Source organism: Podarcis filfolensis (genome assembly GCF_964270895.1).
Source record: "Podarcis filfolensis genome assembly, chromosome: 7".
Lineage (NCBI taxonomy): Eukaryota > Metazoa > Chordata > Lepidosauria > Squamata > Lacertidae > Podarcis > Podarcis filfolensis.
This window is the reverse complement of record NC_139603.1, coordinates 4,033,400-4,060,450: the sequence shown is the minus strand read 5'-3', so window position 1 is coordinate 4,060,450 and position 27,051 is coordinate 4,033,400. Positions and strand designations below refer to the sequence as shown.

At 42.2% G+C, this 27,051-nt stretch overlaps 1 protein-coding gene across 5 annotated transcripts; it reads right to left on the bottom strand.

The window, feature by feature from the left end:
* PURA (purine rich element binding protein A) lies at positions 1-26,679 on the bottom strand. Of its 5 annotated transcripts, XR_014550920.1 has the most exons (5): positions 26,319-26,679; positions 24,244-25,810; positions 3,453-3,518; positions 2,577-2,656; positions 1-1,334 (listed from the first exon to the last, which is right to left on the bottom strand). XR_014550920.1 is itself a non-coding variant. In XM_083624497.1 (2 exons), the coding sequence occupies exon 2, from the start codon at positions 25,624-25,626 to the stop codon at positions 24,640-24,642; it is 987 nt and encodes a 328-aa protein (XP_083480623.1). In that variant the 5' UTR covers positions 25,627-25,810; positions 26,319-26,679; the 3' UTR covers positions 20,899-24,639. The 5 variants fall into 5 exon arrangements, 1 of the variants encoding a protein (XP_083480623.1); XR_014550919.1 differs by lacking the exon at positions 2,577-2,656 and having other exon boundaries at positions 3,386-3,518; XR_014550921.1 differs by lacking the exon at positions 2,577-2,656.
* Positions 26,680-27,051: the final 372 nt, after the last annotated feature.

The following is a 27,051-nucleotide window of genomic DNA, read 5'->3' as shown; positions in this document are numbered from 1 at the left end:
TTAAATCAAATAATTTATTAAGTAATTACATGTAAACACTTTATATTGACTAGCAAATACATTGCTCAAGTACTCCTCTTCCAACAACAAAGGAAAATACCCCCTTTATAAACAGAGTCAGACTGACTAAAGATATACATTCTACTGTACAGTGAATGTATATACAATTGACACTTTGATTTTCCTTATCTTATATTCATTTAAAGTGCAAAGGATATAAATTTGTTCAGCATTGCAAGACAGTGTCAATGGTAACTTTGGTCTATCAAGTGAAACTAGATAGCGGCCCCGGCAGTATTTTTAAAAAGCAGAGAAACCAGACCTTGCAGGACAAATCTTAAAAAAAAATAAATTCCTTTTCTCATATAATTGAAAATATTTTTAGACAGGAAATATACTATTCTGAATAAATGAAACGAACATGTTTCTTAGTTACAATCTAGAGTTAGTAGTTACATACATACAATTACACAAATACATAAACCACAGAATGTCTGAACATTGCCCGACATTGCCCATTAGATCAAAATACAACAGTTATGAGATGGTAGCCAGGAATAATAAAAACAGGATAGCAGCCATTTACATAAATAAAAGCAAATATTTTTGCCTAGTTCAACATTCCAATCTTCTAATAAATGTGTACTCTTACAGTGTATGCTTGTATGATAATTAAAACGTTACAGAAAAACATGACCACCAATGGATATTGGTACATCTAATAAAGAGTAACTAGCCAAATAATAATAATAATAATGCAGAGATCGGAGTACATCTAATAAAGATTAACTAGCAAAAAATAATAATGCAGAGACTTGAGAGATATAATTCTAGCCTTTCTTGAGAGATTTTTTTTCCTGGTCTTTTCAGAAAACTCACATGTGAAAAAATACGCTACAGGTTTTGTCCTCATCTTCTGAAAAGAAAAAAAGGAAAAGACGGCTTTGCGCTGCTAAATCCTTCCATGCAATCATGTACGAGGTGCTCAACTATATGGAGAATAGTTAGCATAAACTGTGATCATGGCTGCACTCTCCCCATCAGCTGAAATTCCAGAGATGGCTGAACTGGCCTCTCTTCACAATGACATGTACCTTCATACAAGGCTGGGTGGAGGAGAGGCTCTTAGGGCTGGAAAGGGGGGCTCGGGTGTAAATTTAACAGCACCCTGTATTAGAGGACCAAGTGATTATCCATCTGCCTTTAATGCTCAGCGTAATAATGAAATCTTGGAATTCCAGGTTTATGTATGCAGGTACATAATCGTGTGAAGAAAGTGCTTCCGGGAACTAATGCTGTTTCCAGAGATGTCAATTGAATTCTTTGCCATTCATCTGAAATGTATAAAAAAGGTCCTTCAGTTTCACGCATAACTAGGATTGTCATATTTCAAAAAGTGAAAATCTGGACAGTTGTTGAGCTTTTTTAGGCAAAGTTTTTTTTTTGGGGGGGGTTGCCCAAAGTTGTGAAATAAAACGAGTTCTTTAGGTATTTTTAATGAAATCTACACTACTGACATGGGCTGCCACATGTCCAGATTTTCCTAGACATTTCAGCGATTTTCATCCGGACGCTGTTTGCGAGGGCTGAATACCAACCGGCTATGTCCAGGAAGTTCTGGACGTATGGCAACCCTAGGCATAACTAATGCTGCTTTTACACTGTAAACCTCCCTGTGGTCTTTGGATGAGGGGAGGTGTAGAAATTTAATTTACTCCTACTACTAATAATAATAACAACGCAGGGTTTATTGTCCTCCTCCCTTGTTCTGATGTACCAGTAAACAAGGTGAAATACTTGAGCTGTGTACAGAATGCTAAAGTGCCACTTTTGTGCAAGATTTGCTATAAATCAAGGGTTTCCAAAAACAGGAAAAATAGGGACATGTAAGGCCAGAGGAACGTTGCAAGCTGATTTTAACTACCTGCTACTGGAGTAATGGAAGAAGCGTAGAAGTATAGAAGGGGTTTCTCTCTATGTGTGTGTTGCATGAGAACTTCTTTTTTTTAACTGTTTCTCTGATGGCCTCTAATTATCAAAAATATTTAAATATTTGCTATTTCATTATTTCATATACAATTTCATATTGGCTTGTTAACAACCACTCCATTTTTAAGATATGAGACAACTACTGAGCTTTAGCAAATGTAGGCTTTAGAATTCCATGTCTTAATTCCATATTATTATTATTTAGCCCCATGAGAAAAGTTTAAGAATTATACACAGAGCTACCTTCTTTCCTTTAAAATACTCATACAGTAATAATACTGATGGCAGAGCGTGGAAATGTGAAGTACCTTGAAATGATTTTACATGGATTATTCACATTAAACAATTAGATACTGACAGTGTTATAAAATTACAATATTGACAGTAAAAAACCAAGACTGATATACACCATTAATATAATCTTCTTTCCCATTTGAAATTACGAAGGAATTGCTTATATAGGAAAGGCTAATACTGTAATAGTATTTTTGCTTTGCAATTTGTAAGTGCTGAAGATAATTTGTCATTGACTTTAAATAAGTTACTTCCCATGTGTGTTCCACAGTGGTAACGGGTTCTCCTCAAACCTTTTGAATGCTTTGAAGAAGGGCCGGTGTCAATTGCACAGATTAAAGTTGTTGCCAATTATATTGCACAAAAATGGAGGCTGCAAAAGGGGAGGAAAGGGAGTTTTCAATTGGGATAGCTATCACCACAAATGTAGGGAACTCCACAGAGTGCTGCTTCCGCATTCACAAAACTGGGCAAACAACATGGTGAGGCAACAGGATCCTCCCTCCCTTGGTCCCATATTGACCTCTGCATATTGGATGTAACATATAAATCTGTGGCCCCCAGAAATGGTTGGAGTCAGCTCCCAACAGCTTCTGCCAGCATGGTCACTGGTCAGGGATGATGGAAATGGCAGTTCAGCAACATCTGGAGGGCCACAGGCTGCCCATCCCTGGTATGAATGATGCAGACATGCATAGAATCCTACACAGAATGACCAAGAGTAAGATTCCTGCTCCCACACGCACGGGGCTCTCTCTACGTGCACACAAAATTTAGGAAAGAATGCATGTACATGGAGATATGGATGCATGATTTCACAGCCCCTCCGAGTGTGGAGGTTATCATGTTTTGCAAGGTGATTCTGAAAGTATGTATGTATATATATTAGAGACTTCCTTAGAAAGAATGGACACTTGCACCATTAACACAACTGAAGCTAAATTACAGACATTATTATATTATTGTGAGCAGCAACGTGCTTCTCTGATCCTCGGTTTCAAGTCATAGCAGAAGGTTGTACAATGCTGACTAGTGTTAAAATCCTACTTTTATTTTTAAAACAAGTACAACAGAAGACAGAATACGACATGCTTGTCATTACCTTGAAGGCGATAGAATTTGTAAGTCAATGGGGTCAATGAGGACAGAAACAGGAAATGAAGACTGACCTTATAAACAAAGATATGTTTAGGGCTTCTGGTTTCAGGAATAAACCGATATTTACTGGTAAACGTCTGCCAAAAAACAAAAATAGAAACATAAGATTACTGGTAAATATTGGTTTATGTGGAGTAGAAAAATTGTTCATATTCTTATTCTTTAAAACTGATAGAGAGATGAGAGGGTCTGATGAAGGTTACCATGCCTGAATTATTTTGGGAAAGTACTGGTAATTGCCTCAAACCAGAAGCCGTCTGCTCATAGTGGGTAGTAGGACTTTGCAAACCTAAATTTTCAAGACATTTTCAAGAGATCCTAACCATTCTGAATGATAATTGAGACAGAGACAATTTATTTCTGTCCCAATTCCAGAATGTCCAGTTATGATTTTGAAAATTCACTTTTATTATGATATATAAGAAATAAATATGAAACTGAATAAATAAATAATGTTTTTCTTTAAAGAAGCCTAATTCTGTTCATGTTATATACATAAAATGTATATACATACAACTCATAATTCAGTTGAATACAAATTAGTTTTATTTGCAGATGATATTCTTTTGTTTATTTCAGAACTTCAGACTAGTATTCCCATCTTGATGTTTTTGGTAAAATATCTGGTTATTCTGTTAATTGGTCCAAACTGGAATTGATGCCAATAGTTCAAAAATCTGATTACACATTCATTCAAGGTATATCAATTCTGGATTAGTTCCAAGTCTATTAAATATCTAGTTATGCTAATACCAAAAGATATATAATGGTTAGTCACAGTTAATATAAATACATTAATAAAAAAGGTTTCTTCAGATATTGATAGGTGGGAGTGACTGAACCCTACCCTTTGGGGAAAGGTGAATGTTCTCAAAATGAATATTATTGCCAGATTTATTTATATTCTGAGAGGACTTCCAGTTTTTATATCTGGATCATACCTTCAAAAGATAAAACTCCCTGTTTAGGAAAGGTCTTTGAGGCTCAACAACACCGAGAACATTCTTGCAGAGAATGCAATTATAAATTCTGAATTTGGAATTATATCATTATGCTTATTTACCATCAAATATTAAATATTGGAAACCTACTGTTGGGTCTTAATTTTCCGACATAGGCAACCCTAGAATATATACATACAGCACCTTTGATTGGTTGGACAATACTAGGATCAAAATATTTGAAATATCAGCTGACTCCAGCAACAACTAAGTCAGTTAGAAGGATATAAAATATATTGGGGGGGGATATTGATCCATTCTCACATGATAAACTTACTTTATGGGGAAACCCTGCTCTAAAAATTGCAAAAAATATGGCAACATGGAAAAATTGGATGGAAGCAGGTGTATTGACTTTGGACCAACTGATAGATGAGGAAGATTAATTTTATACCTATGCTATTTTAAGACAAAAATATCATCTATCAGATGCAGCCCAACGGCAATATCTTCCATTACAACATCTCTTAACCAGGGTGTTTGGGCTGGCAGCCGTCTCCGCTTCCAAGATACCTGAGATACTGGAGCAATTGGATGACTCATTCAAAACTAAAAAGCCAGTGATTACTTTTTAGAAATACATATTGGCAATAAATAAGTTCCAATATGCAGACTTTAAGAAATGATTGGAATAAAGTATTGGAACTTCCAATACTACCCAGACAGTGGGAAAGTGTTTGTATGTTTGTAGTGTTCTGTACTTACTAAGTTTTGGGAGAAATTTCTGGAGTGTGTAACTATGATTGCAGTGGCGTAGCGTGGGGGTGCAGGGGGGGCCGGCCGCACCGGGCGCAACATCTGGGGGTTAGGGTTAGGGGGCGCAAATCCACGGGTTAGGGGGCGCAAATTACTTGCCTTGTCCCGGGTGCTGACAACCCACGCTACGCCACTGTATGATTGTGCAGAAAAGGTTAAAACTTTCAGAGAACATTATTTTGAACTATAAGCCTATGGTATGGAAATTAACAATGGGACAACGAAAATGGATTCTACGCACCCTAATTGTGGCCAAGAGATTGATACAGATGAATTGGAAAAATCAAGTTACGATACCCTTTAATCAATGGATTGCCAATATGACAACACTCACAACTTATGAACTGCTTACAGAAATAGGCTTTGCTTGGGTAAATATGACAACATTTGGAATGAGTTTATACAGAATGTAGTAGGCTATTAATAGCAATATATGTATTAGGATGATAACACTATATCACTTCATATAAGAATGCATGGGAGTATATTACACTGATTTTTGTGTGTATATATATATTTTACACATCTTCGTTCTTTTTTTCTCACTTCTCCCCTCCATATCACTTAATTTATTTATAATTGAAATTATTCCAATAAAATATTGTTACAAATAATAACAACAAGACTTCTATCTAGAAGCATCGTAGGGATTCATCCGTCTCTCACCTGGGAAGCTATCGTGCCCCTGAAAACTGAGCTCTCCCTAAGAGATGACGGCTCCTTGCAGCCCATAAATAGTTTGCTAAAGAACAACCCGAACCATATGAAGGCCAGTCTCCAACATTCTACCACACTCTAGTGGCCAAGAAATACAACACAGAATAGGACCGCTGTTCACAGAAGGAGGTTGGATTCTCAGTAACTGGGGATGCGAGAATAGTGTGAGTCCCTTTACTTGCTTCCATATAAGTTAATGGTAGTGGTTACTTTTACCTCACAGGAGGAAAGTGCTGCAAACTGGAAAGATTGCTGCAGGGAGAGGAAAACCCGCCCCGACTCATACAGAGTGAGATGTGCTTTTATGTACAGAATGCAAAACTGATGCAGTGCACCTTCTCAGAGGTCCATGCAAAATACAAGCCACATGCATCCCAAAACATTGGACATTTCCCCCCAAATGTTGGTAAAACCCTAAGATTCTATGATTCTATAAAAACTAATAATCTTAATTATTGTCTTTTAAATTTAGCCTCCACCCCCAAAAAATCTGAGCCCCTAAACTGTAGTTTAATTCGATTGTGCATAAATTCAGGACTAAAGCAACCCAACACACAGGGCAGGTCTCAACCCCAAATTAGTCATTGCTCCAGGCAATGTGATGGCTGATTGGAAAACTGTGGCGGGGGTTCCAAACCACCCTGTTGCCATGGCCAGACCACCTCCTGGTGAACTTTTGGTATCCCTCCTTGCATGGCTAAAAGACCTATTCACATAGTTTGTTTCTGAAAATGTATGGCATCTGAGAATTCCTGAATGCTATGAAGCAGGATTAGCCTCCCCGTTTTGTCTGACTACAGCCTGCTACTTCGGGCTGGTGGGAGTTGTAGTTATGTTCTAGGGGACTTTTCCTGTAGAGTGGTACCTCAGGTTACAGACGCTTCAGGTTACAGACTCCGCTAACCCAGAAATATTACCTCGGGTTAAGAACTTTGCTTTAGGATGAGAACAGAAATTGTGCAGCAGCAGCATGGCAGCAGCGGGAGGCCCCATTAGCTAAAGTGGTGCTTCAGGTTAAGAACAGTTTCAGGTTAAGAACAGACCTCCAGAACGAATTAAGTTCTTAACCTGACGTACTACTGTAGACAGAACTGGTGATCCTGTCAATGACCTAGTACCCCCCTGAAATGAGGATTTGTGATGAGCTATTGACATGGTCGCTTCTGAGCAGCCTCCCTGGTATTCTGGGGAACTTCACAAAATAAAATGATCCAGAAGATGGCTAGAGAGGAGATGGAACAAGACATGAATATCTGATCAAACTTGAGTGAGAGCACATAGTTGCACCTATTGCATGGCAGCAAGGAAAGCAAATTCGGCTTATTTTGCTTCCACTACATCCCCATGTAGCCATCCAGTTGAGCTTTGCAGAGCAGCCAGGGGGCTATTATCTGCCCCTATGGATGGAGCAATAAAGTCCTTTGTAACCTGCTGAGAATTATTTCTAAGGCACTTGAAGAAAGTTGCTTGCATCTGTAGCAACCTTGATGCTTCTCTTATTTTAGTTGTTGAGATGTGTAATGCACCAACTGAGCAAGTGTTGTGGGATCAGTTTCTGTTACAGCAGCCTGATGACAATGTGTCCAACAACTTAACCTCGCAACTCTTACCCATCTTGCTTAAGTGGAGCTACTTTATAGGTTCAGGGTGTGCTAATGTGCTGTTAAATGAGGGACTGGTGCCTACCGCCCTGAAGAACGCAGTAGCATGGCCACTTCAAAGAAGCATATCCACTCAACCCTGGATCCAATAGTATATGACTTCTGTCTGATCACAAATATCCCCGTCCTGTGGAAATTGCTTGAGAAGGTAGTGGTGGATCAACAACAGGCAACTGATCAACAACAGGCAACTTGGAGGCAAGTTGGAGGCAGGTGGATCAACAGGCAACTTGGAGGCAGGTGGATCAACAACAGGCAACTTGGAGGCAACTGATTACTGTATCTTGACCCTTGCCAATCTGGTTCCAACCTAGCTTTAGCATCAAATCAGTCCTGGTCACCCAGCTGGATCCCATTGATTGAGAAATGGTCTGGGGGAGTGTGACTCTGCTACACTTGATCTCCTAGCAGCTTTTCAACCATGGTATCTGCCTGGATCAGAGGCACTTTTTTTCAGTGGTTCCACTCCTATTCGCAGGACCAGTTCTGAAGAGCAGCACTGGGTGACTAGTTGTTAGTCCCCATATATAACATCTATATGAAGCCTCATGGCATGGTCATTAGGAGATTTAGAGCATCAAATCTTTCATTATGTTGGAAACACTCAGTTCTAGTACTCTATAGTATCTGAATCAGGAGTGGGCATGCAATTCCTGAGTCAGTATCTGGATGAAGTGGTAGGCTGGGAGAGGGTCAAAAGAGTGAGATTAAATCCTGGCAAGATGGAGGAATTGTGTGTGAGTTGCTCCTGGATCCAGGAAATTGCCTATTTGCCTGTTCAGGATAGGGTCACAAACTCTTTGAAGGAGCAGCCTTGTAGTTGATTCATCTTTGCCACTAGAGACTCATGTAGCTTCAGTAGCTGAAAGTATCTTCTACCAGGTTTGGCTGGTATACCAGCTATGGCCATTGCTCAACAGGGATAATCTGGCCATGGTGGTCCATATGCTGGCAAACCTGAGATGTGATTACTGGAATGCACTCTATTTGAGACTGCCCTTGAGGATGGGCTGGAAGCTCCAGTTAGCCAAAATCCTGCTGAGAGGTTACCATCATCAGCACATTACACCTTTCTTAAGCATCTGCACTGTCTGCCTATATAAGAATAACAATATTATTATTTATACCCCACCCATCTGGCTATTGTATGGGGCCACAATAAGTTGGAAGGCAGTCTCTGAAATAACAAGAATGTTTGAAAACTATCTATTCATGACTAAAACAGGGAACTATAAGCTTCATCACACAAACTATCACACAGCATTGTAACATAAAGAGCAGTATTACAAAGTCAAAAGCTTAAGTGCCATGCAGATAAGATACAAGACTTTACAACACACTTAGTAGCTGCCATGGACTGGGTGGATGCAAAGGCGTGGTAGGAGGCATCAGTTGGGGAACCCCCTGGAGAACCAAGCCTAGGAAATTAGTGGTGGGGTGACAATGAGTGGTCACAGGGAGAAGAAGCAGACTGGAAGGAGGCATCAGCTGCAGAAGAGGCGGCAGGCTTTAGTGAGCAGGAAGAGGCTACGGCAGAGAGCAGTTTGCACTCTGAGGCTGAAGCAGAAGCTGGAGGGGAGGGTGGTCAAGAGGCAAAGTTGAGACAGGCTGCTGAAGAATCCAGGGAGTCCCCCCCCCTCCTGCTGCGACCAGCTCCTCTCCTCCCTAGTCTCCTAGAACTCTCCTAGAACTCAATGAAATGGGCAGAGCAGAGGATGCTTGCGCACAGAAACCACCTGAGACAGTGTGGGAAAGACCCAGAAGAGGAGGAGTCCTAGTGAGCACTGGGAAGGCTCACCTTCCATCCTCACAACGGCTTCATCAGGGCAAGACTTCCTAGAGTTTCTGAGAATGCTAGGCCCGAGCTGTGCTTCTTTCCTCGAATAATGAGTTAACTTCACTGGCAAGTTATTGCTTTGTTGAAGATCTACAGCCCTGACAGTAGTTGGCAAGACATGGATAATTGTCTTCCTTAGAGAAACACTACAGCAAACCTAATTTGCATGGACTACAGCACACTCATCTAAGTTAGGAGGGAGGGAGGGAAGGGGGGAGAAAGAGAGAGAGAGAGCGCAAACAATCTCCCAGATCCTGTCCAGCCACAATGAACCCTGCTGCTGCTGCCTTCCAGTGTTTCACTACTTCCATATGGGCAGCCGCTTGCAGCACAGACACCAGAGCCTTATGTACTATTAAATAAATTCTGCACTCTCTAGTGACAGAAGAGCCGGCATCAGATCAGAGATTATATTTCTAAGATTCTACTCCAAATCTATATGATATCCTGAACTCAAAATAGACCCCTGACTTCCCATCCTCTATAGTGCATATCTTTATCCCTATTCCAGAATGCAGGATGAAGTAGGAAAATGATCATAGGGGATGGCTGGGTGGGGGGCAGAAACCCGGCCCAGTGCTTCCAAACCTTTAGTATACATTCAGGAATGGGTTCCCCATGCTGCACAAAGCAAATCAGGAAAGGGTAAGGGTACCCATGGGACAACCTTTGACCCTCTAAAAATGTGAACTATTTGCTTCAATAATTGTAACCAATTAATTTCGCCAACACTAAACCTCCTTTATCACAGGCACCTTTGCTGATTTGGCTAAACTTCAGTCAACGAGGCAAACAATAGGGGTGACAGGGGGTACCCCTGCTTAGTGCCCTATAGGGATTTACACCAGGGAAGACAGGCCCATTCATTCAAATTGTTGCTGTTGTGACTGAATAGAGCTGTTGGATTGAACAGATACATTTATCGCCAAACCCCCTTGTCCATTCAATACGATCTAATACCTTAATGATATCCACTGAGAACAGTACTGCTGGGATTCTGTATAACCACATTCAGCACCATTCTGATGGAGTCTGCTATATTCTACCTAGGGATGAAACAAGTTTGATCAGGGGAAATATAGTCACTGATGAAAACATTCAGTTTGAGGACCATCACTGCTGATAGCAATTTGTCATCTTGGTTTATCAGTGCTATGGGATGGTAAAAGGCCACAAGGGCCACTGACTAGGCTTCAAGAGAACCACAATTTTAGATTGCTTACCCATGTCTGGTATGGTAGCCCACTCAAGAATCTTATTGAGCAGCTTGGTCAGCCATGAGGTCAGCTCAGCTCAGAAGGTCTCATAGAAGCCCCCCCCCCCCCGAAACCATTCAAACCCAGGCAATTTCTGTTCTTTCATCATTTTACATCTTCATTGACTTCCATTTCTGTTATAGGCTGGTTCAAGAACTTTCTGTGCTCACCTGACAGAACTCTGAGGTGTACCCTCAACAAATAAGCATTTATGGATTTATGCATCTATGTATTTATGCACCTAAGCATTGTCCAAGGAGTAGAGGGCAGCACAGAATTCGATACCTCCTCTGTCTTAGCTTCACAACACACTTTTCCCTAATGCCTGTTACTAAGCTTCTGGGCTTTTTCTTCTGTAAGGCATGAGCCAGCAGTTTGAAGCATCTGTCTCCAAACTCTATTTACTTTACTTTTTGTTTTCATACTGCAAAAGCCATCACCCATTGTGCTTATTGTCTCATGACTTGAGGAGAGTTGGCATGAAGCTGCCATTAAGCTTGTGTGCAGGCCCTGCCCCCAACCCAAGTAATCATTTCCTAAGATTTGCCCCCAAAGGCAGAGCTCCTGGATGCTGTTGGCAGGAGACTGAAGCTGGCTGGTAATGGCACATTTCCAAAAAGGAGAACCAAAAGTTATTCTGCCGGGTCCTGATAAATGCCTACACCGTGAGCTACACTATGGTTCAAACTGCTATGTTAAAAACATAAACCTTACCTCTGCCATACTGATTGTGGGACTACATCACAACTTCTGCAACCCAGGGTATTATACAGACATTGCCAAGATGTTTCTGCAGCACCAGAGGCAGACGGTTATAATATATAAAAACCTTAGCCTTCTTTCTATTGCATGCCAAAAACAAGTCGTGGCAATGCCAGCATTTGGAATCAGAGTGTCTGAAAGTTAATTAACCTTAAACTACAAAAGTTATCCCCTCACACCAGAGATCTATGGGCACAATACAAGTCCTCACTTCCACAGTCCCGTTCTCAGTTCATAACTGTGTCTGGAGTACTCTGGATTCTGCCTCAGTGCAAGGATTTGAGTACCACCTGATTTAGCTCTGTAATGCCAGCTGGTAGTTTCATGACACTAATCTTGGTTAAAAAAGAAAACAACACCAAACATATACACTAGTAATCTGACAAGTGCACCATGCTCATTCTTTTTTGCATACTGACTTAAACAGTTGTTTCTTGTGCACAATGCCATGAGTAGTAAACTAGCCCCACTCAAAAGCAAGCTGTTACAAAATTGGTCAAAACAGCCTTGATATTTCCCTACTATAGAAACTACACAGCCTACCATGTAACCAAGAATATCAACACAATTGATGGACATCCTGATTTGTCACCAGAAATTAGAATAAATGTAGTCTCATTTCCAAATTGATCCAACTGAAAGGAAGTCAGAGGAATCCATATGATCTTAGCACTAATGGAAGGCCAAGAAGGTGCTGGCAGCTTCTTTCCCTACTATATACATGGATGTCTAAAAAGGCCTGCTCTGTCCCACATCCTTCAAAGGCCATGTCTATGGTGAAGTTTTATTTCCTTGGAAATAATGGCTTATCTTTGAACTACTTGTTAGCATCTTCATAACATTTATAGTGGAATTTGCATGTATCTTATTGATTGCTTTTAAAAGTAATGCAAGCCGCCATCCCAAACATTTTCTTTTCTTTTCAAGGAAGCTCACCAGCTTCCCATTAAAGCACATTTTCCCTTCTCTGAGCATTTTCTCTTCTAGATTCTCTTCTTTTGCCAGCTTCGCAAGTTAAAGTAATGAATATACTGTACTTGGATAGGAAAAGTCTGCCTTTTAAGTTCTGATTCCATATACCTCCAGATACAAGATGATGGACACTTCCAGAAACATTAGTAGTATGGGCAACCCCCCATTTATGGGCGTTACGTTCCGAGGCACCACACATATATGTGAAACTGTGTATATTTGAAACACCATTGGCAAAGCCTGAAGAAACCTCTAAACCTCTGGAAATCCTTGAAAACACCTTAAAAAACCAGCAGCACTTACCAGACGTTAAATTCCGTCACACTCCACCACAACTGCTCCCTCCAAACCTCCTTGCTCAAACTCCAACTCTGCACAGGTCTCAACAGTCAGTGCAAGGGTTTGTGGGATTGATAGGTACAGTTTTCACACCTTTCTGACCTTTCTGGACTCTTTTAGGAGCATTTTTGCCATTTGGCACAATGCACGTATGCGCAGCCACACACATATTGAATGTGCATAAACAGGAGGGGGGTGCCTGCATTCTTGCTGTTCATCTAAACTTCCATGCACAATTGGACTTTTGAATTGGCACAATAACTTCCTCCTCTTAAATACCTGGGGTCTAGTATTCAAAAATTTCACTGCTTCTTAGCACCATTACTAGGAAAAATAGGAAGTTATTTTCATAAAGCTCAGTGGGGTGGGGCTTACTTCCAAAAAACATAGTTAGGATGAGACTATAAAAATTATATTATCAGTGAAACACACCTATGAATAATTGTTTCATTCAAAACCTGACATTTAAGAAATATATGTTTTGGAACCCTGTAATTCACCAAACCACAGAAGAGGAACCTGCTGCAATATTCTTGAAATTTTTTACATAATCTAAGATTCCAAAAGGAGGGAAATTTAAACCATGTTTTTAGGTGGGCATAGAAATGGTCAGAAAAATATGGGATTCCTGAACCTCAAAGCATTTAAAAACCAAGCAAAGAACTGCTCTTACTCCACCATTCTTGACTAATTTTTTCTCAAAGAGGTAGCTAGCTACTCCTTGATTTTGTACTGATATACAAATTTTCTCAATTCTTTAAAGAACAGAATTTTCATACTTTGTATTGCTAAAGCTCATCAATCTAAGCACTATATATCATCAGAAATTGTATAACAGCAAAAGCAAACCAAGACTTTGCCCAGAGTCTTGCAGTCTACAGACGTGATATGCTAAGTAACACACACAAACTGAAATATCCAACTACAGTGGTACCTCGGGTTATATACGCTTCAGGTTACAGACTCCGCTAACCCAGAAATAGTGCTTCAGGTTAAGAACTTTGCTTCAGGATAAGAACAGAAATCTTGCTCCGGCGGCGCAGCAGCAGCAGGAGGCCCCATTAGCTAAAGTGGTGCTTCAGGTTAAGAACAGTTTTAGGTTAAGAACGGACCTCCGGAACGAATTAAGTACTTAACCCGAGGTACCACTGTATTCTACAAGTTACTATGCAATTCAGTTTGAAGCTTTTATGACCAGAGATTGTAGGACTTTCGCAGTTAGTAAACTTGGAAAGATCGCCCCTAAAGCAGCAACTGACAAAAACACAAAACTCATTTTAAGAAGAGTTGCATAAATCTATCAAGCCTAGGATAAACTAACATATTAATACCTACTGACAAAAATATTTAGGGTCTGTGCCCCTGCTCTCTCTGCATGGCCATTCCCCCATAAATCTCTAAAAGCTTTCCCCTCCCACGCCACGCAACTAAGTTCACTTTTGCCTTCCCAAGCCCATTTCTGAAAGCCCTTCTCTTGTTCCGCAGTCCTACTATGCACCTGTTTTCAGCTTCACCCCTACACTGCCCCTCCTTTTGTGTAACCCCCCCCTTGCACACAAATCACCCTCAAGGCCACCTCCTGCATCTTCCTCCTCTCACACGTGGCAACTATGCAGTACCCTTTGCACAACTACCCAACTATGAAGCGACCAACCCCTCCTATTCCCCAGACTCTTTCATCTCCCTGCTTTCTTCTTCAACCCCATTCCATTTTTATCTTCACTCCCTTTTTTCTTCCACCCTCCTTACTTTTCTCAACTCTCCCTTGCACACAAAGAACACCCATTTCCATCTATTGTGTCGCAGATAGCTCAGTTCTGCTCCCCCTAACATTGATCCTGCCCCCAATGTTAGTCCGACATGCCGCCACCTCTCCAGTTGTGCTCTCCTGCTCCCTTTGCACGTACACAACACTTTCACCCTCATCCTTTTTTCAGTTCTCTCTTGCACACAGACCTTTCTCACTTTCATGCCTCCTCCTCTCTCCCAATTCTGCAGCTTCCTTTGCCTGCACACCTCATGCTGATAAATGATCCTGTAAGATGAATAGAATCCTAAGAGCAAGGCTGTCAGTTAGCTTATTCAGTTAGAGCATGTTAAGTTCGGCTGATGGATGTTGTACATACAGGCGACTCCCCACTCACACTTGTTCTACTTGTGCTCAACTGCACATATGTGTGGTGCCAGGAAATGATTAGATAATTCAATTCAAAACCAGTAATGGTGGGAGAGAGCTGGAGAGTCCTTGTGGCTTGCGAGGAGACCCTCCCTGGAGCCCAAAGAGAGCGCCAGTGAGGACCGAGGATACACTGAAGAGACTGGAGGTGCAGCAGGGCTTTGTGTGGGGGAGCAAAGCCTCCTTTGCTTTCCCACAATCCTCTAGCGTCCTGCTGGCCCCAGAGCTTCAATTCTAGATGTCAATATTTTTGGATACAGTATTTTTGGTATGGATTGGAGAGCGGCAGAGAGGGGGTTTACAGAGTGCTCCCCACTTTACACAATTTCACTTATCTGTGCAGGAGCCCAGAACATAACCCCTGTGTAAGCGAGGAGTCGCCTGCATATGTGTTTGCTTGCTAATAAAATATCTTCTGAAGTACTACATAGACTCTGGTACTTCATCCCGAAGACAGCACAGTGTACCAGGAGGTGAAATACAATGGTGGAAAGGTACCATGGAATGTTTGAGGGCTCCACATCCTTTATCTCTCTCACATGAGGCAGTTGAGGACTGGAAAAGGGAGAATTTTAAAACAGCCCTTGTTTTCTTTCTCCCTGTACTCAAAGAACAGGCAGACGTTTGAATAAAGCAGGGGAGGAGGGAGACTGAGGGGTTGCTGTTGCTGTTTTAAATAAAAAGTTTAACAAGGAGAAAGAGTAGAGATAGGTACAACACAGGCGCTAACACCAAAAGTTAACGTAACAGAGCCTTTCCAAACTCCCTTCTCACTGTACTCAGACCTTGTTGTAAACTGCCACTCTCGGCCTCACCAATATCACCCCTGCCAAGCCCTGGCTGTTTCTCCCCTCTTAGTTTTCCCTCCAATGATGCAGAGCCCTCAGATATTGCATTGCATGAAAGGGACTTCACACAAGCTTCTGCCACTGTTTCCTCCATCCCTGCTTTACTCATACTTTCCCCTTGTCGGTGTCTCTCCATTCTTACTCCCATGCCGTGGCCACTGGTGTTGTGCAACATGCCTTCCCTTTTGCTCCTCTCCCCTGACTTCCTTCAAATCCAGGACTGTGACGTGGTACTGCAACCCTCCAATGAGGGCCATACAATGGCAGCCTTACATTTTTATGTATATAGGAAGAAACATAATTTGATTTGCATTCAGCACACTATTTTAGAATGGACAACGTTGGTCAATCGAAGGCAAATCCTTGAGTAAGTTCACCAGTATAAATATCCTCTGCATTCAGTACCTCTGGTGTCCAGCAAATACAAGAAGCTCCAAGAATCTCAAGCCACCTCTATAGGGAAATCAATGGTTGTTTGCCTGACTTACAAATCCACAAAGTGGATTTTTGGGTGAAAATTGGGCAGAGTTATTGGTTTCTTAAGGAGCCTAGAACTATGAAAACAAAACTCAAATTTGAATATCCTCATGACCTGAGCCTAAAAATATGAACGTCTGAAATTCAAGATAGCCAAATTACAACCCAATCTACAACCCAGGTTAGGTTGACTATTTTTCTTGAAACATTTGTTCCAAATCATTACAGTAGTTACAAAAAGACTAAATCAGCTTTAGTTATATAGCAGTTATTGATAAAGGTCCACGATAGTCTAAGCAAGGCCATTGATCCATCTGAACTCTATATAGTTCAGTTAACAGGGATACACATAAAATTATACTTTCACTTGATGCTTCCTTCCGCTGTTTCCAAGTCTGACAAAAGAGCGATTTGCATATATGCTTGAAGTTACTTTAGATCCTCCCTCAACAAGCTAATTATTCATACTCAAATTAAATATGGTACCAACACACAAGCTCACAGAAACAGATGCCATTAAGGATGTTTGTTACAAAAAACCCTTTGGGTTTTTAGAAAAATTGCAACTTTTCATCTACTTAAACAAAATTATAAATGCTATTGTTATAAAGTTTACCTCTCAAAGGAGGCTGTTTTGTGGGAGGAACTTAATGGAAAAAACGTGTGCTGCTAGAGTGAATGTTAAACAGCAACTTCTAATGAAAAATAAATATATGCTAACCTAATAAAGCAACATTTCAACAGCAAAACTATTTATATGCTGCTTTTCCAGCATTCAGTAATATATAAGCAAACTTTATCTTTAAAAGAAGTTAAACAGAGCAGCTGGTTTTTTTTTTTAATTAGCAAAGAAACTCAGTCAGTTTTGCCAAATAAAAACTGAAAGAAAGTTCCAACTTTTTCTGAAAGGATAAACACCCTCTAGAGCAGGGGAAGTCAACCTTTTTATACCTACTGCCCACTAATGCATCTTTCTTGATGGTAAACTTTCCTTACCTCCCACCAGTGCTCAATGGAAGGAGGATTCAGCTTGTGCCGTAGAACCCCCTACTGCCCACCTAGAAACACCCTGAAACACCCTGAAACATCCTGAAACACCCTGAAACACCCTGAAACACCCACTAGTGGGCGGTAGGGACCAGGCTGACAACCCCTGATCTAGAAGATCTAAACACGGGCAACTCTAGCAAAGAGGCTGACACTGCACAGGGCAGAGACAGATTTCCCGAGCAAAGACGGTGTGATGGTCTCTCTACAGGCCAAGGAAGTCTGAAGATACTTGGGTTGCCGGATGAGAAGGCCTATGAAAAATAAAGCACCAGCACTTTTCTGTGGGTCTGGAAGCAACCATAATCAGTACAATTGTCGCAGGACTAGTATAACATGTACCCATCTTCCAAATATTCACCAAGGGGTAAGCAACAGCACTTTGCACAAGCTGCAGCTTCCATGCCATCGTCAAGGGCAGCTCCACATTCAATGTGTTTAAAATTAGCATCAAAGCTAACCACTACAGTTGTTATATGTGGAGAAATGAAAAGCCGTATGAGATATGGCATATGTGGTACACGTTACCAAAATATTTGATCCTACCTATCTTTTGATAACAGAAGATACACTGGGAAGGAGCAAACTGGGAAGGGACACACATTTCTGTGGCCACTACTCAAGCCACACTTAAACTCCTTTAGACTTGTTTTCACAATGTAAAATAAAGGGGGAGATTCAACTAAGTTTAATTCAGGAGTAGACCTACTGAAATTAGTGGGCCTGCCATAGACATGTTCATGAATTACAAATGGGTCTATCCTGAGCAAAACTTTGCTAAATACTACCCAAGGAACATAGTTACACTAAAAAGCCTCAATGTTTTGCAAAACTAACAGGGCAGTTTATTGAGTCAAAAACACAACAAAATGCATTCGTCTTCAAAAACTGAAATGAACAGATTCTGTCTGTTACCCGTAGTCAGGTAATCTACATATGGTTTAGCACTGCACCTAAACGGCAAGAATCAGCCCCACCCCCTTACAGCAAATATTAGTTTCAGTCTTTGCAAAATGGGATAAAACTTTGTATTGTACAAGAGCACATACTGAAAAGTACTAGAAACTTTATGAACAACACTGGATTCTTGGGGGGCCATTTAAAAAACTCTTCAAAGGGTTTGCAAGATACCCCCATACATCTGCAGTTATTTTTAAAGGAATTATTCAGAGGTCACCTTTATACTGCCTCTTCAACGCTTTAGAAGAATGACCAGGTAAGAGATGCTAACATTAAAACAAGCTTTAAAATTTGTAGAAGACAAATTCTTGTTTAAGAGGCCAAGGTTGCAGGCAGCTAAAATGACTAATGAACTTTGTAAAAGCAAGAAGGTAGAATTTGTAATATACAAAGCTTGCAGTCCTTTCAATGAAGCTCATGGCAAAGATCAGCATCTAAACCACATAACTAGGTCTAAATGGCTACAGGAATGCTCAACTTTATTGAACAGCAGCTCTCTGTGCTACATGGTGAACATCTTTAGAAACTGGCATGAGTTTCAGAGTAATTTGTGCCTTGGAATGTGTCTCAGGGTCTGCAGTTCACGGGGAAGAAAAGCCGAAGTCCCCATTGCCCAACATCTGGGCAGACCTCTAAAGCAATAGCCCTCTGGATTCTCCAATCAAATTGTTTTAAGTTTGAAATCAAGGTATGCATGGGCCAAGTACATTCTATTACTCATATGAAGCATATTTTACGCATTGTATATATCAATGCCATAATTTTTCACTTTCAGCCTTCATAATTTTAAGCCGGTTAGACATGAATCGCTCCTCTGAACACAATGCCTGTTGCTAAGTAATTCACAACATGAAAATCAACACTTTGACAAGTGTTGTCTTTGATCAAGAATTCTTAAGTGATGGTTAAATCTTGATTAAAAATAAATAAAGAATCAAATCTGTGTTTAACACTGCAATCCTATGTGTGCTTACTTGGAAACAAGCCCCACTATGTTCAGCGCGTCTTACTCCTAGGCAAGTGTGCACAGAATAACAGCCTAGAAAAAGCTTTGAAGAAAAAAATGGTCAGCAATAAAAACTGGACTCCAATTCATTGCTACTTGCCCAATTCAGGAAGGCCTCTATAGCATAGAGAAAAGGTTTGGAGAATCAGGAATGTGCTCAGCTGTTACTCATCTTACCACATACCGATTCCTTTCTCTGTTTCCAGGTTTCTTCTAGCCAGAGTTTGCTAGCGCATCTAAATCAGGCTATGGTTTACGATAACCTTCAAACAAGGCTTTTAAGCAGGCATACAACCCGCACTATGAACATAATTATTTAGCCTTTTGAATAAGATTACATAGAAACTCTAACTAAAGGACACCTGGAAAAGGAGAAACTGGCACATGATAGGTTAGGAGCGCATGCGACACATATTCCCAATGCTTCAAACAACTGTTTGGATGTCTGGAATGGATGTCACAAACAGGCCACTGAATATTAACAAAGCAACTTGGACATTAAAAGCATTTCAATATGTACAGTTAATATTTCTCATTTATCTCCTGTTCTGTCATTTCAATGGCTGCAGTTTCTCAGGGCACATATAAAACCTTGGGCATTAGTACATGCAATAAATGAAAAGTGAGTACAAGCAAAACAGATCCATTGCCTTTTTATTATTATTACAAATGTACTGACCAGTTGGCTTCAAAAAGATCTACCTATTTAGGTATGCCAGTACAAAGTAAAAAACTATTTTACAAATTAAATAAAAACTGCCAAAAATAGTATTTTAATGGAAAACAATTATAAAATACTGTGACCCCATTGTGAGTATTCTGACCATTGTTTGAATTATTTATTATTTCCAACCTATCAGAAGTAGGGTGTATATTTTTCCATGCAGAATAAGTAGGATTTGTTAGTGCCTTTTTAACAAAATGTAAATAGCAAACTACCAGCCATAATAATATATACATTCAGTAGTGCATATATATATTATATACTTTTAGTCTCTCTCTCTCTGTGTGTGAGTGTGTATTGTACACTATTAGTGAATATATATAGTAGTGCATACAAATCCCATTTGTTTGTTAGTCAACTACAGTATACAACAGAATGCACAGCTTAAAAGGGACATGGCTGATCAAAGAAGTGGTTTCAGTGCTGTTTTGAAAGCCAAATATGTAATTGTTTTCAAAAGAAGTTATTGGCCTACGACAGGCACCTCTAACCTTTCTTTGCTGCTTGATATGGTAGTTCTTTGTACAGTAAACAGATCTATTACATTTTACAAAGTTCTGAGAAGGTGGTTCTGTTTTGTAGTACTTCTCAAAGAGACCTACATAGCGCAAGCTGCAACTCCTGCAAGAATACTTTAAAAAGTGACACTGTCAAGTATTTTTCAGTTAAATGTTTACATTTTCACAAGTTTCCCACCACCAGTATGCAAGGCTTGCCTTTGAACTTGAAAATATTCTTACCTCAACCCTCAATCATTTGTTTAGTAAATGCTGGATTCCCTGCTCATTTCTTCTGGTAGTCAAATTCTATAATTTCTTCCCTATTCAATTATTTTATTTTTATTACTTTAGCTCCCCCTCTGGCTGAAAACTGCATTTTACAGCATAAAACAATAAAGAGGCATGAATCAACAGTGTCTAATTTTTAATGTGTTTATTTAATTTCTCAGACAGAGCAATTAAAAAAAAAAACATGTGGACTCAAAGTAAGGACATTATTTGCCATGCTGTAATCACCTGAAAGGGAGGTCATGTTTTAAATGTTAAGTTACTTGACAGTGTCGCTTTAGCTTAGAAAGGAAAACAAAAACAGACTATGTTTGTATTGCAGTAGATTTCAAGTTTTCTTGCACTTCATATAAAGTAGCATTATGAGCTTGGATCTTTCCTACAAGACACTGAAAACATTAAGGAAAATAAGGCATGTTTTCCAAAGGTGGATTGCTTGGCACATTTGAGCATACTGTTTTTTGGAACACCAAATATGGTCAAATATACCTCTCTCTCTCTTTTTAATCCCCTGACCTTAAGACAAGGTCTTTTCACTGTTGCTCATTGTAAACAGTGAGCTGCACAACCATGGTAAAGAACTGAGCACCTCAACTGGAAAAAGTGAAACCCAAAACAAGGTCATTTATAGTCAACATAACATATTATGACTATTAATCAAGTCAATGCACAATATCTACAGTGTGCATGTAAATCACAACGTTGAGACTTAGGACGCAGAATGCTGCTGAAACTGTGGTAATTAGCAGACCATACCAGGACAACTGCATAACCCACACATCAGCTTGACCTACTCAGATCAATGGTAAGATTCTCAAATGTGTGGGTCAAGTAGAGTTCCTTTTCATGCATTTTGATTCTCAGAAAAAGGAAATAGGCAAAATGCTGATTCTATTGATTCCAATGACTAAACCAATCTACATGTTGGCTGGAATCAGACAATAGGTTTTCAGAGAGTAAAAAGTGATTTGAGAGAGTCACTGTTTGTAATATGTATGCGCATTCCACTTTGGCCTCTTAATTAAAGAGGTGCTTGTTTTGTTCTATGAACCTGCAAAACTAACCCTTTATCAGGGACAATAGTGGGATAAAATGGAATATAGTTTCATATCATGAGACAAAACACTTTCAGCTCTTCTGAAGACAATTGTTTATGTCCAGCCAAAAACTGAATAAGGATTTTGCTCTTTAACAAAGTTTATATTAACTCAAAGAGAATAAAGACACTTTGCTGTACACCGACCTACACAAGTTATTGCTAAAAAAATAAAAAAAATCTGCCAATCTGCAGTATTGCAACTTTTAAAACTATAATGAATAGTAGAACCGAGACAACCAAATAGCAGAATCTAAGCAATTTAAAACTTTCCTAACTACCTGTAGCATGGAGAATGCAATTCTTTCACCATTCAAATGCAGTATTAAACTGCTCAAACTCTCCAATTAAAACAAAGAAGGCTTACCAGTCAATGTTTACATGCAGTCAAAAACCATTTCAGTTATCACATTACGCACCATGGAAGCTTATTTTTGCTATATGGAAAAGTGCACCTTAGAAAGTAATGTAATAAATTCCAGTGATTCTCAAAACAAAAATTTCTAACCACTATAACATTATTGCACATGTGGTGCTCTATGGACACCAGTAGCAAAATTGTTAAACTGGAAATGGATGATACAACGGAAACAGATTTTATATTGACACTTAACAGTGCATCTCCAAAAAGGGAATTATACTTTAATGAAAACAGAAAATACATTTCCTTTGAACAATCTCTTTGTCTTTCCTAGGCCCAACCTCTTACAATCAATGAGAAGCTTAGAAAGTCTCTTTCCTACTGGTAGCATCTTCAACATACAGCAGTTAAATCTAAATTGTTAAATTTGTCAGGGTGTTAAGAAAATGAATACACTCCAGATCTCAAGAATCACACAGATTCTTATATTGTTGACTGTTTCTACAGAATTCCAACTATTTTTCCTACTGTTTTAAGGCATCATTTATAACATATTCTTTTCACTTGCAATGATGATAGTCATGCAGCAGTTTAATGATAAAAATATATTAATATTTTACTATACAGCAGCAAGAAGTTAGTCAATTAAAAGCACACAAACATTTTAAAATAAAAACCTGTAAAAGTATATTACTACAAACAATTGCAATTTGGAGAACACTACTTGACAGATTAGTGTTCTGACAGACTGTTTTCATACCCTACAGTTCTGATATAACCACACAAAGTACATACTTTTAACTGAAGGGTTGGGGAACTTGCACAGTTGGGGGAGGGGCAGGGTAGCCTTACTACAGGTATAAAGTATGTAGCCAGTAATAACTAGCACCACAGCTACATTAAAATTTCTTTTACAGCACACCAACTTGGCTTTCACTTTTAAAGGAAATTCAAAATCCATGGCTCAGTAGGATTACTCTATAATCATGTTGCATTGACTTCCATGACAGGCCTATATAAATTAGTTAGCACTAGCACAAAACAGGAATTTCAATTCAGACTTCAACAAGTTAAAGGGATAGTGCTAGTGGCCACACACAGGAAAAGAAACAAAAAACCTTCACCGCCTGTTATTCAAAAACAGGTTTACTGGAAATTGCTGCACGTGAAGTACTTTAAGTACACATCATAAAAAAAATATATTATGAACAATACAAGTACATCTCATATACACAATAAGGACAATATACCTACTTAGTTGTAAACCAAATAGGTGCAGAAAAATATGGGAGATCATCTCTCTCTCTCTCTCTCTCTCTCTCTTTTTAACTATTTGAATAACTTTGGTTCAAACCATAAAAATCACAAGTTAGCAAATTTCATTTAAATGCCTTTTTAATAATTTTTCTTCATGTTCACAGAAGTTTCACTGACCATTTTATATGTTTAAGGTCCAGATGCAATGCATATTGTATAAAAGAGAGCACTTATTGTTTACCTTGCATGAATTAAACCTACGTACCTTTTAACTCTACAGACTTCTGCATAACATTTAGACAAAGCTCAGACACACAGCATGCCTAGCCCTCATATATATATACACATCTCTAATCACAGGTATATAGGGTGTCAAATATACTATAATAACCTTCATGTAAGGTTTTGAAATTTGGTAACAAAATGAGAAGAAAAACTAAAAATATTATTTTACGTGTTCTAAAATATCTCTTTTTGTGCTAAAGTCAAATGTTAGCTCAACATGAAAAGGACATTTTCTCTTTTTAATATAATTCAGCAATATTTTAATCTTGACCATTTTTGCAAACACTTTTTTTTTAATAATAATAATAATAGCTTAAACGTGTACAAAAGTTCTTGGTTAATTAGGGAAATAAACACTCAGTTCTTTATATTTTTAATCAAGTAGGAAACACAGTTCATCATATATAATGTTATTACTTTTTTGTATTTTTTTGTTTTTTTGTTTTGTTTTTTTTTTGTTTTTAGCAGCTGCTTACTGTTTTATACGATGGGCAAGAGTGGAAGGAACAATCCAGCGATGGGGTGGAGAGAAAGAAGTTGCTTGCTCGGCTGTCAGTTTTGGTGGTGGGTGGGTGGTCGGTGGTGCTCCCCTTGGAGTTAGAACAACAGGTATATTTAACTGCATGTATTATTTTCAGTGTGTGGATGTCGGTTTTCTCTCTCTCTCGCTCGCTTACAGTATCTCTCTCTCTGTGTGGCGATGTTGTTGTTGTTTGTTGTTGTTGTCGTCGTCATTATTATTATTACGAGTGTCTCTGTGCAGCAGGGCAGGGAGGAGGCAGCCAAGTGGGGAGGAGGAGGAGGAGGAGGAAGGCAGTGGGGAGGAGGAGGAGGAGGAGGAGGAGAAGGAAGGAGGCAAGGAGGGATGGAGATCAATCCTCCTCCGGCTCCTCGGCCTGCAGCAAGGCTCCCGGCGGGCCGGCGGCGGCGGCGGCGGCGACGCTGCTGCTGCTGCTGCCCCCCTCGGCCTCGGGCGGATGCTCGGCTCCCCCGGAGGAGGGCGAGGAGGCCGCGGCGGTGGCGGCGGCGGCGGCCGCCCGCTTGTCCCTCTGCTTCTCCTGGATCTTCTTCATCTCGTCCGAGTACTTGCAGAAGGTGTGCCCGAACTTGGCCCACACCTTGTAGGGGACGGTGATGGAGTTGCGGTAGGTGGGCTTGACCTCGCTCACCCGCATGAAGACGCCGTACTTGTTGGAGCCCACGTCGAAGAAGAAGCGCTTGTTGTCCACCGTCAAGGAGGTGCCCTCGGGCAGCTCGGCCGGCTCCTCCTCCACGCCGTAGTCGTCGATCAGCTTGGCCAGGGCGTCGCGGAACTCGATCAGCCCCTGCGCCGGCAGCGCGATGGTCTGCCCCTGCGTGGAGCCCAGGCCCGGCCCGCGGTTGACCGTCTGCCGGATGCGCAGGAACCGCCCGCGCTGGTTCTCCTTCAGATCCATGTAGTACTTGCGGTTCTCGCGCACCAGGAACTCGCTCTTGAGGGCCCTCCGCGGCTCGTCCGCGGCCTGCGCCAGCTCCGGCGGCTGGCTGGGGCCCAGCTGCGCGTAGTGCTCGATGAAGTCGCCCAGGTAGTCGCGGAACTCCACCGCCACCGACATGGAGAGCGTCAGGCGGCTCTTGCTGCCCCCGGCGCCCACCTCCGCGATCTTCAGGAAGCGGCCCTTGGCGTTCTGCTTCACGTCCAGGTAGAAGCGCTTGTTCTGGATGTCCACCCGCTTGGAGGCCAGCTCCTGCGTCTCGTGCTGAAGGCCCACGCCGCCGCCGCCGCCGCCGGGCCCGCTGCCGCCACCGCCGCCGCCGCCCGGGCCCGGAGCCCCGCCGCCGCCGCCACCCTGCTCGCTGCCGCTGTCTCTGTCCGCCATGATGCTGCCGCCGGGCCTCCCGAAGCCCGCCTGCGCCCCCCGGCCGCCGCCGCCGCCGCCTCCGCCGCCGCCTCCTCCGCCTCCCGCCGCCGCTACTGCTCCTGCTGCCGCCGCCGCCGAGCCAACCCCCTCCGCAGCCGCCACCAGCAGCAGCAGCAGCAGCAGCCAGCCGCTCTCGCGAGATCTGTGGAGGAGACAGAAAGAGAGAGAGCGGCTAACATGGCAGAGAGAGAGAGAGAGGCGCGCGCGACTGTGTACAGTAGCCGGGAAGGGAGGGAGCGAGAGAGTGAGGCGGGGGGGGGGGGGAGGGAGGGAGGGAGGCGGCGAAGGAGCCCCAGGATGTGAGGCGGCCGCCGCCGGCAGCGCCCCGCCGCCCGGGCCGGGCGAGGGCACGGAGGAACAGCTCGCTTTAGTGGCGCTCTGGCCCCACCCACCTGCCCCTCCGCCCGGCGCCCGAGGCTGCTGCTCCTTCCAGCCCCTCAGAGGGACCCGCGCGGATCCTCACGCCGCCCGTCAGAGGGAGGGATAGACAGACAGACGGAGCGGCTGCCGAGCTCCGTCCTCCCGTTTCTGTCACTCGCCTCGCGCGCGCACTCGCGCCCACCGGCGAGGCCCCCCCTCTCTCTCTTCCACCCCATTAAAAAAGGCCGAGAGGGCGACGCAGACACGCGCCGAAATAGCCCCGAACTGACCGGCGTCCGCGGGGCTCCCGCCGTTTCCCCTCAGGCGGCGTCTCTCACGCGCTTCGCCACATTTCTCCTCAGCCGCTCTTTCCCTCCGCGCTCCTCAGGCGCGGGGCCGGGACGAAGGGCTCGCGAGGGCCTCCCTCAGTGACAGTAGTAGCAATAACAGTAATAATAAGTGCCCGGAAGAAGGAGGAAAAAACGGACGCGGGGGGGGGGGCGGGAGATCCTTCACGAGAATCGCTTCCGACCCGGGTTGGAGGGTGCCGACGTGCCTCATCCGTGTCCGTGGCCGGCGAAGAGGAAGGAGGAATCTCTTCCATCTTTCCACAATAAATATGCTAGAGAGTCAATGCAGCACAACTTTTTTGGGCGCGAGGCTGGCGGGCCCTTTCGGGATTTCGCTATGCCTGAGGGAGAGCGGCGGGGATTCCCGCCCGCCTCAAAGGTCCTGTCCGGACAGCGGCAGCTGACCCCTCCGGCCCCCCCCTCAGAAAGGGCGACCCCGGCTCCGCCCGCCTGAGCAGCAGCAACTCCGGCGCCCTTTTGCGCGCCTTGCTGGCGGGGAGGCAGGCCGCGCAGGGAGGAGGAGGTCAGCTCTGGATCCCACGCAAGAGCTTCGCCTGGAGTGGAGGTTGCCCAGCTAGGGCTCCCCTTGAAGTTAGAGGCCGCCCCAGCCCTCCTGACAGCCATCAAGGGAAAAGGGAGCTGTTCTGTGGCCAGGCCTGCCCGTGCATTTCCT